The 11,397-nt window shown below is 35.2% G+C and overlaps 2 protein-coding genes across 2 annotated transcripts; both read left to right on the forward strand.

Annotated features, from left to right (window-relative positions):
- Positions 1-2,057: 2,057 nt before the first annotated feature.
- Positions 2,058-4,352, forward strand: LOC131046182 (replication protein A 70 kDa DNA-binding subunit A-like). Its single transcript, XM_057979855.2, has 3 exons — positions 2,058-2,117; positions 3,238-3,515; positions 3,617-4,352. Exons 1-3 carry the CDS (start codon positions 2,058-2,060, stop codon positions 4,350-4,352), a joined length of 1,074 nt encoding a protein of 357 aa, XP_057835838.1.
- Positions 4,353-9,525: 5,173 nt separating this feature from the next.
- Positions 9,526-11,178, forward strand: LOC131046183 (ATP-dependent DNA helicase pfh1-like). Its single transcript, XM_057979856.2, has one exon. The coding sequence runs from the start codon at positions 9,526-9,528 to the stop codon at positions 11,176-11,178; it is 1,653 nt and encodes a 550-aa protein (XP_057835839.2).
- The last annotated feature ends 219 nt before the right edge of the window (positions 11,179-11,397 follow it).

The following is an 11,397-nucleotide window of genomic DNA, read 5'->3' on the forward strand; positions in this document are numbered from 1 at the left end:
GCCCCTGATGCTAACTATTGCACCTCTTTTCGATGCAAGTCCTAGTTTAATAATATCATTTCTTCATCGTATGAAAATATGATATTCTTGAAGACCATTACTATCGAAAATTAAATAAATTAACAATTCTACTTTATGAAATAACTGAATAGATTCAATCATATCCAAGTTTATTTGTAACATCTTTTATATATGGTCATGAATTTTATATATGAACATATTTTTATAACATTCTTAACATATATAATTATTTCAATTCTAAATCTTAGTTAACAGTAAACAAAATGGTTTATGATTTATTATATTATGTGTGAGTGTTAACTACAATGAACACCATAGCAAATTCCATTGAGTATGTATATGGTTGTATATGTCTAGAATGAATATATATTGTATATTGTGTGGTGATTGGTGCAACATAGGTGTGTATATATATGTGTGTGTGTGCGCGCGTGCATATACCACAAGCTGTCTAAAATGAACGTACATCCTATATATTCCATTTCAAAACAATTTATAACAAAGACTACTCTAAGAGTAGCATACATTGTATATTGGCTGGTGATTGGTGCAATACAGGTGTATATGTATGCATATATATCTGTGCATAGTCTTTTAGCCATCAGTAAAGGCCTCTTTTGGTGATTATGTAAATACTTAGATGTATAATCTGATGCATTTCCAGACTAAGTTTTACAAGAAAAAAACACCACATTGTAAGATGGAGACCAAAATTCTCAACAATAAATAAAAGGCATCTCACTGTAATTCAAGTTTTCTACAAAAATAGCTTGATCAACATTTTCCATACATTCTAAGATGGAGACCAAAATTCTCAACAATAAATAGAAGGCAACTCACTGTAATTCAAGTTTTCTGCAAAAAATTCCTTGATCAAAATTTTCCATACATCAAATATTAGTGCTTGGAGAATAAAATCTTGCTTTCCTTTGTGTATATATACATATATATATATATAGAAAAATATGTACACTTTGTTGTGGATTCTTCTTAGGGTTTATTAGCCCGAAGTTGCAATTCTTTATCTCCATAACAAACAACCTGAGAATTGGTTGCCCAAAGGGAAAAATTTCCTATGTCTTGTGACCTCTTCAGGATTGCAATGTTCATTTTTGGCTTTCCCTCTTGCTTTCGACATACATGTTCAAGTCAAATAGTTTGAAGATTGTATTCCAACTATTGAATATCAAATACCATTGTTGCATTCTTTTGGGTGCCTCGGTTTATTGTATTAGCATGATGTTTCTTCCAACATTTTTAATAAATAAATACTATTCATAATTCTACTGCATTCCTTGTTCTGCCTGGTAGGCATATACTTTTGGGAACATACATGTCAAAGTCAAATACTTTAAAGATTATATTCCAACTATTGATTATAAAATATCATTGCTGCATTCTTTTTGGTGCCTCAGTTTATCGTATTAGCATGATGTTTCTTTCAACATTTTTAATTGATAAATATTATCCATAATTTTGTTGCATTCCTTATTCTGCCTGGTAGGAATATACTTTTGGAACAAGTGCCACCAATTTAGGATGCTAATACTTAAACATTTTCCATTTGCACTTCAGGTTTCTTAATTTGATTCTAAATAATTGCAGTTATGATCAGGTCAAATAAATAATAAGCAAGTCAAATAGTTTAAAGATTGTATTCCAACTATTGATTATGAAAAATCATTGCTACATTCTTTTTGGTGCCTCAGTTTATCATATCAGCATGATGTTTCTTCCAACGTTTTTAATTAATAAATACTATTCATAATTCTGCTACATTCCTTATTTGCCTCGTAGGAATATACTTTTGGAGCAAGTGCCCCCAATTTAGGATACTAATACTTAAACATTTTTCATTTGCACTTCAGGTTTCTTAATTTGATTCTAGATGATTGCAGTTATGATCAGGTCAAATGAATAATAAGCAGTGATACAATACACATAATCAATCTCATGCTACTGCTTATACACCTGCTACAATTATCCAATATTTTAAGAAAATATCTAATTTCAAGCAAATATTAAATTTTAAGCAAATGTCAGGGACTCCAGCTGCATTTCAGCACTTGTTTCGTTTTGGTTTTGTTATGGATTTGGTGCCCATGTCATTCAATTTGGGAGGATTGTTATTTTGTTAATTTGAATTGGGTATGTTGGTTGGACTGAAGCTTTGGTTTGGGATCTCTATGTTAGACACATATCGAGAGGGTTCAAACTCATACACTTCAGAATTTCATACAATACAAATGAATGATTTAACAAACCATATATGCGTTCAGTCTTTTGAATCCTCCCCAGCTGCTTCATTAAGAGACCATCTTCACGCTAAGGCAATACATATGTGTGTGTGTGTGTGTGTGTGTGTGTGTGTGTGTGTGTGTGTGTGTGTGTGTGTGTGTGTGTGTGTGTGTGTGTGTGTGTGTGTGTGTGTGTGTGTGTGTGTGTGTGTGTGTGTGTTTTCAAAGGTTTCCACATGTGCAATGTCTATATCCATTTGTTTAGTTGTGGTTGTATATGTATGTACAAATGTTGTCTTCTACATGTATGCATTCGTGTGTGTTACTGATCCAAGTTGGTATAGCCGAAACTTGTATTGTGCTTTTTTTTTTGCTGTTGTCTTCTCTTGTCCTCAAGTGTAATATGAATTGTGCTTGTCCTTAAAATATGATCGCTTATGTTTATTGTTGTGACATAGACTTTCTATTTCACCGTACAAAGCCCCATTCCTCATCTCTAGAGAATAGTTTCCACAATGTCATCCGCGACAGCCTCTCCTGATGGCTCAAAATAGCCTTCTGCAGAAACTTTGGTGAGCTTATTCGTTCATATGTCTTCTCATATTCATCTTAACTACAATCATTATATCTCTATTTGTTCTTTTCTTTTGCGAAGCATTGTCATCCATCAATGTAAGTGCATATATCAACATATGTCACTGTTTCAAGTTTTTTTTTTTAAATCTGTTTATATATTTATAGATATATATAAATAAATTGATAGACGTGTTCTCAGCATTGTCCTTGCACATTTGCATGAGTGAATACATCAATCTATAATCTGTCCATGCACACAAAACAACATCTATAAAGAAACGCACACATAGATAGTAATACAAATTGGAAGCTCCAAAAAAAAAAAGGTTGTCATACCCATGCCTATGCATACGAATGTACATAACCTTGTGTATCTATTTGGTTGTCTCTACTATCCTTGTAGGAAGTGCAACCACAACTACAATTGACCCCGCATGCAATCTTGTGCATCAATGCTGGGGATGATGTCCCCTCTCCAGTACTTCAGCTTTTGTCTTTTGAAAAATTGACAGCCGAAGAAGATGACAGTGCCCGATATAGGGTTGTTTTGTCTGATGCCACGCACATGCAATTGGTGATCCTCCCGCCTAAGTACAGTGATTTGTTGCTTTCAGAGACATTAAAGATAGGCTCTATCCTATCACTGACAGCTTATGCTTGTAGAAATATTTGGAACTCGAGGTAGGGCCCTCTATATGTTCTGATGGTTTGTTCTTGGCTTTTGAAATCTCCCTTTGCACACTATCTAGATTATTCAACCTCTTGTTTTCTTCATTTTACAGGACTATAGTAATATTCAGCCTTGCTGTCAAATTTACAAATTCTCCATTGCTTGGAAAACCTAGATATCTGTTTAAAGAGCAAGAACAACAAATGTTGGGTCGGGACACACCTACCACAACCAAACATTCCCTTAAATTTGGAATACACCTCCCACCTGTGCAGCATGAATCTTCTGTTAATATCAGCTCGATTAAAGCCTTGAACCCCTATCAAAATAAGTGGACGATTAAGGGGCGTGTAACAAACAAGAGGAAGATGCATCAATATAGTACACCAAAGTCCACTGGCCAAGTGTTTAATTTTGACATGATAGATGATGAAGGTACTGAAATTAGAATAACTTGCTTTGGCGATGTAGCAGAGATGCATTATCATGGGGTTGAAGCAGGAACATATTATACTGTATCAAAAGGTTGCATTAAAGAAGCTAACACAAAATGGAACAAGCTTAACAGTCATCTTGAGATAACTTTGGACATCAATTCAGTATTGAAGCGTTGTGATGCTGTTGTTGATAGTCAAGGAAATAATTTGCGATTCACATCGATTAATGAAATTACATACTGCACCAACAACACTTTAGTTGATGTTATTGGTATTGTAGTTGTTGTTGGAGAACCCTCATTAATTTGCAGAAAAGATGGCAGCGAAGTAACAAAGAGAATTGTCAAAATAAATGATGTCTCAACTTTACTATCGATGTTAACTTATGGGGAGCAACATGGCAAGGGGTAGGTGAAGATTTGAAGAACATGCATGCAACCCAAACAGTTGTTGTCCTTGCAGTCAGAAATGCCCGGGTTGGTTATTTCAATGGAAAGGTTATTAACACAACCACAACAACAACTCTAGCTATAAACCCTTCTATCCCTGAAACAGAGACACTTATATCAAGAGGAAAGATTCTAGATGACCTTTTACCACTATCTTGTGTTGCTGGACAACTTAACTCACAATACAGCAGGATGACAATTACAGTTGTTTTAGAACGTACAGGTGTTCTCTCTGAAACAATCAAAACTACTATTAGGGCTGTTGTGAGAATCATTAAAACTGATTCTTTTTGCTATCCAGCCTGCCCTTTGAAAATTAATGGCAAAGAGTGTAAAAAGAAACGTGTCCAGCAAAATGATAATGTATGGTTTTGTTCAAGATGCCAAACTCATGTGCCAGAATGCAATTACAAATACTTATTGCAGATGAAGCTCCAAGATCATACAAGCACTTTGGGCTACTGCCTTTGATGAGGTTGGCACAAATTTGCTGCAAATATCTGCCAAGGACCTTTACATGCTACAGTATGATTTAACTACAAAGAGAACACCTCGGACTATTATCAAGGGTGTCCTTTTATCTAGCTTTGTTTTCACACTTTCTGTTACAACAGACATGTACAATTCAGAGCCCAGGCTCAAAGCAACAATTACCAAAGCCACGAATATCGATTTCCAGGCTGAATGTACTCTTCTGCTTGCAGAGATTGCTCGGATGAGTACAGTTGCAGCATTCTAGACCAATTAGATAGTGATGCTTTTCATCGGCCTTTTAATCTTTATAGAATAGATAGCTTGTTAGTAGTTTTTGTTGATAATCGGCAAACAGAATTGAATTATTGATGGTTGTGTATATCAACGCTATCTAAACTCTTTTTTTTTTAGCTGTCCGAAACTTTTGGTTTTGATCTAAAATTCTCCAATAGTTGCTTCTACTTAAAGTTATTTATGTTTGCTAGAATTATTCATCTTACCTAGTCAAACCAATTGTTGTTTTGTTCTACCATGCTTCCATGCATCTAAAATATATCGAATGCAGTTTTGCTTCTTTGCATCTTTTGTTTTATATCCTTTTGTACCTTTTAATGTTATGTTGTTATTGAACATCCATGTTTTCCAGATATTCTTAATTTGTATATCTGTATTTATACTATGCTGTAAAAACATAATAAGAAAGAAACCATACAGAATGGACATTCGCGCAAATATTGAAACAAGAACCAATAGCTTCAATCTATGTTGTTTTAACAAATTCCTTCACCTCCAAATCATAATTTATAAATTATGCTACTCCACTGCACTACATCTGTCCAATTGAAATTATAATCTGCAATGTCAATGACTTGTATGATGTTGTTTATGTTTACTGTTATTAAATATTCAAAGCATTTAGTTGACCTATCTCTTTTTTTTATTGTATTGTTTTCAATCCTTTTAGATATGTTCTAATGCTTGGTCCCGACACACTTCTGCTTCTCATTATTGTTGAACTGTAAATTGAAATTACAATTTTGAGCATCCTTGCCAATTGACATACAGTTAAAACTTAGATTCGCCGCCCTTTTCCTCTTTTGAAAACAACAACTTTCATATACTTTCTTTGTATTCATTAGGTTTATGCAAATGTATGTTGCCTTATATGTTCTCTCCAGCGTTTACTAGTATGCATAAACATTTACATCTTCATCTATGTATCACGATATACAAAGATACATGTAAATTGCTATATACATTTACATATATTTCCATACACATACATGCATACATATGGTCCTGCATAGCTGCAAACTCGCATACATACAACCACATATGCACTTGTATACATGTACATGCAAAAGCAAACATTCACAATAGATATATATGCACATGCACGACCTTATATATCTTGAAAGTTGTGTATCTGCATATGTAAGTAAATCTGTGTGTAACATATTTTTTATGTGCATGCATGTATCAATGCATAAATGATTATATGCATGGGTTTGTGCTCCTGTGTAGAAATACATACACATGTATGTGTATATATAGAAATTGCTATATACATTTAAAAAAATGCATACACATACATGCATACATATAGTTTTACATAGCTACAAACTTCCATGCATGGAATACATATGCATACATATGGTCCTGTCCAGCTGCAAACTCCCATTCATACAACCACATATGCACATACATGCATGTACATACAAACGAAGGTACTCACGGTGGATATATATGCACATTCTCAACGTTCTATATCTTGAAAGTTGTGTGCCTACATATTGTAAGTAAACTTGTGACTATCTATATTCTTTTATGTGCATGCATGTATCAATACATGTATAGTTATGTGTATGGGTATGTGCTTAAATTTTGTGCAAAAGTATTTAACACATGCAATTCAAGGATTGCATCAAACACAAGTTTCAAACATTGTTTTTAATAGTTGTTTCTTGCACAGTCAGAATCTAATATGCTCTGTTCATTTAAATTGTCTAAAATATTAATGCAGACCACAACCCAAGAATGCAATCTTAGGAAAGCGAAAAAGAGAGAACGAAATTGTCGCTATTAGGCAGAACATAGAGAAGAAATCTCTAAAAAGCGTCGCCTGGAACGAATGAAACACAAAAATGCTTTTGCATGTGCCTGCACCATGCAAAACCCCACAGATGATAGATTCAGATTCACTTATTTTGGATCAAAACCTTCCTTTATCATGTGGCCCAACCAACATTGTTTTGCAACAAATACAAGAATCTTGCTTGAATTGTAGCAAACTACAACAGAAACATGCAGCACAAAACATGCAACCTCTATACGATCAGGCAATATTGCAGACTACAACAACACATCAATGCACAAAAAATTGTTTCTCTTCTATAGAGTACATGCAAACATTGCAATCCTTCCGCCATCACATTGATTCATTGTCCATGCTTCACACATGTAGTATTTGTAAGGAAAGATATATTGGAATGGTGATACGCAGGAACCAACAACATATTATTTATTCGAGATGCTTTTCTGAAAGTGGTGTTCATCGTTTCTCTTTGGCAAATAACTTAGACCTAGGTGAGCAACCCCTTGTGTTAAAAAAAACTTACCCAAGTAGAGGAGATGCTTATAGCTAGGGTTGCTCCTGTTTTGCAAGTCAGACATGCAAGAGGTGGCCAATACAAATACACTGGTCACACTATCAGTTTTCCCCAAGATATTTCAGAAATCGCAAAGCTTTTGCCACGAAAACCAAAAGACCTTGAAGTCCTTATTGTCCACCAAAGTAATATACAAGGCAAAAAATATGATTGCTATGTAAATAAATTTCATGTTATGGATGCATTGAGCTATATAATTCAACATGACCAGTACTATAATGATGTTGTCATAGACTTTGATGTTGTCAACTTGCTTCCTGATACTACTATAGATATATCAAATATATTGCACTCTTTAGAAGAAGATACTAATGTAATAGCTATTCCACCAACAAAAGAACTTGATGATTGCAATGAATATGATGCAGAAAGTTCATCATCTTTTATTCCAAAACTGCCTGCTCCAACTTGCGAACTAGATACAATTAAGAGAACCTTGCAGTTAGATGTTGATACTGATAATAATGTCCCTTGGCTTGAAATAAACTTATCCCTGATAAATGAATATAATACGATAGGCTTGTTAAGCATGGCATTCCCAACCCTTTTCCCATCTGGAGTTGCACTCCCGCTGTAGCCACGTACCAAATATGTTCATTTACATGAATATGCTCTCCACTTAATGAGATATGTTGATCCAAGATTTGGACAGCATGTCAGATTTCGCTATTACATTTACAATCTAATTATGAGACATTGTTCGCAACAATCTGCAGCTATCTTCATTAGAACTAATTTGAGAGAGCCTATCCCACCCACTATGCAAGCACTTCATGAACGATTGCAAAACACTCCTGATGATCAGTTGCCAAATCAATTGTTGAGATTTGGTGCAACACTTCGAGGCACTCGTGCATATTGGAGTAATATAGAAAAGAGCTTACTGCAATGATCTTCCAATTGGGCACCCCAACACTGTTCTTTACATTGAGCTTAGCTGATACTAAATGGCCTGATTTGCATAGGCTTTTCTCTGAAAATTATAGCCAAAACACACAATTTACAAGAAAACAACTTATAGACCATCTGATCTGCAATCCACGTATAACAACATTATACCTTCACAATAGATTTACAATATTTCATGAAGAAGTTATTCAAAAGTTGTTCCAAGCAAAGGATCATTGGTATAGGTATGAATGGCAGCATCGTGGCTCAGGACATATTCATGGCTTCTTATGGCTCCCTGGAGTGCCAAATATGGAAACCATTGATTGGACAGATGATAATGAGGTCCAAATGGCAAAAGCTTTTTTTAACAAATATGTTTCTGCTTGGAATCCTCGCAGCATAGTAGACCGCATGAATGCAATACACTACACTACATTGGATGATCCATGTCTAGCTGATACAAAAAAAATATTCTCCATAAACCCTGCATTGGATTATGAGGCATTACTTAATACTTTACAGAGGCACACAAAATGCACAGATCATACATGCCTCAAGAAAACAGGTCCCACACTCGAATGTCATTACAAAGCTCCATGGGTTCTACAAGAGATGTCTACTTTGACAGTTGACAATGACAACAACCCATGCTATAAACCTGCAAGGAATGATGATCATTTGAATATTCATAATCCTTGGATGCTTTCACTATGGAGAGCTAATATTGATTGTCAACTAGTCACTTCAAAAAAAGTTGTCCTCCAATACATTTCAAAGTATGCTTCCAAATCAGAAAACAAATCGCAATCCTATATTGAAATGCTGAAAACGATAGTGAATATAACTAAATCTGAAGATAGCATCTTATTAACATATCAAAAATTTATGATGGGCATAGTAGCAAACTGTGATATCAGCGCACAAGAAACTTGCCATATGTTATAGAAATTGCCTCTTGTAAGTTGTAGTCGACAGTTTGTCTCTCTAAATGTTGGCAGAAAAATACTGCACCGTGTTATAAAATCGAATAATGGAACTGACCTTTCCACAACTTATATCCATGCTTATATGCAACACCCTTTTGAATTAAGTGCAACAAGTATGTTACAATCAACACAAGGGTTCTCATATAATTCTCAACGCAAAAAAACAAAATGGCAAATCAGGGATAAAAAAGCAATTGCGACTGTATATCCTCAATTTAGAGAACCTTCAGATGAAGATACCGATGAGTTCGAGATTTTTTGTTGGTCTGAGCTACTGCTGTACAAACCGTTTCATGACATCCCAACTGAGATAGGAACTTCAAAAGAACAAATTATAACAAATTGGAAAAACTTTAAAAAGACTAATTACAACCGTCTTCACAGCCAACAAATTATAGATGATTGCAGCCCTCCAAATGAAGATGACAGTGACAATAATGGTTCTCAAAATCAAGATGATCCAAATCTATACGAGTGGGAATTACTGTCACGAATGGGAGCTACAAATAACTTTACCCAGAATGATCTACAAATGCTAGGTCGTTGTGATTATGATATTAACTACTCGTGGGGTACAATTGTTGTGGATGATCAATTAGATTGTACTGCTCTTCAATCCATAGCTGCAACCAAGCTACAATTCCAACACGCTAGCATGCAAATCTCAACTCAGGACACACAGAAAATTCAACTATCGCCTAAACAAAAAGTTGCACTCGACATTGTTCTACAACATCATAATAAACAATCTGCAACAACACCTCTACGAATGATTGTTCAAGGCACCGCAGGCACTGGTAAATCATTTTTAATAGACTGCATTAGGAAACAATTGAACATATCTATAGCTGTGAAGCAAAACCCATTGCTTCTTTTGGCACCAACAGGTGTTGCTACTTTTAATATACAAGTGACAACAATCCATGCAGGGTTACGCATACCTATAAGAGAAATGCATCCTTTGACAGGGCAGTCATCAATGACATTGCAAGAACAATTCAAACATATTAAATATATCCTAATAGATGAAATGAGCTTTTTAGGCCCAAAATTACTACTAAAGATAGATGGTCGTTTGCGCCAAGCATTCCCTGACAGTCAGCATGAAAGCTTTGGCGGGGTGTCCATAATTCTTGTAGGTGATCTTGCTCAGCTCCCCCCGGCAATGGATAAACCTATATATGCATCTCACTCTACAGCCCTCAGTTTATGGCACTCTTTTACTACTGTCGTAACATTGGACACTATTTTCTGGCAACAAGGTGCATCTATAAGACAACAGCAATTCAGAACAGTCCTTCACAACATAAGAAATGCACAAGCACTGCAACATGATTGGCAGTTTCTGATGTGCCAGACAAATGCAACATTAACTATTCAACAAAAGAAGGATTTCAACTCATCAATCCATTTATTTGCAACAAATGAATCTGCACGGTTGCATAACAGGAAAATGCTCAAAGAATTAAATTTGCTTGTCACTCTAAGTTTACCTAAAGTTGGTAAGCAAACAAATACTGAATATGACAACGATGAACAACTTCCATTAGAAGTATTGCTTTCTATAAACCAGCAAGTGATGTTAATAGCTAACTTGTGGATTGAAGTTGGCCTTGTCAATGGAGATATTGGTCTCATCAAAACAATTGTATATGAAAACAATACAAAACCACCAGACTTGCCAAAATATGTGGTCGTGCAATTCAAGGATTATAATGGACCTCCATGGGATATAGCACATCCAAAGACATACCCATTTTGCCAATAACACGAGGCAGGCGTACGCAAGTACCTTTGACAATGTCTTGGGCCATCACTATTCACAAATCTCAAGGACTTACATTAGACAGAGCTACAATAGTCATAGGTAATACTGAAAAGCAAGGACTCACATTCACAGCTATTTCAAGAGTGAAGTCAATTGATGGGATACGAATCGAACCACCATTCTCTTTTGAAAGGTATTCCAAACTGCAAAATAATGCTT

Source organism: Cryptomeria japonica, chromosome 2, assembly GCF_030272615.1.
Source record: "Cryptomeria japonica chromosome 2, Sugi_1.0, whole genome shotgun sequence".
In the NCBI taxonomy this organism is placed as follows: domain Eukaryota; kingdom Viridiplantae; phylum Streptophyta; class Pinopsida; order Cupressales; family Cupressaceae; genus Cryptomeria; species Cryptomeria japonica.

Excerpts from the sequence above, each read along its gene's own strand:
- LOC131046182 (XM_057979855.2), top strand. The coding sequence starts at position 2,058 with ATGTCAGGGACTCCAGCTGCATTTCAGCACTTGTTTCGTTTTGGTTTT. Across the intron at positions 2,118-3,237 it reads TTGGTTTTGTTATGGATTTG|GAAGTGCAACCACAACTACA; the intron begins GTGCCCATGTCA and ends CTATCCTTGTAG. Across the intron at positions 3,516-3,616 it reads AGAAATATTTGGAACTCGAG|GACTATAGTAATATTCAGCC; the intron begins GTAGGGCCCTCT and ends TTCATTTTACAG.
- LOC131046183 (XM_057979856.2), top strand. The coding sequence starts at position 9,526 with ATGTTACAATCAACACAAGGGTTCTCATATAATTCTCAACGCAAAAAA.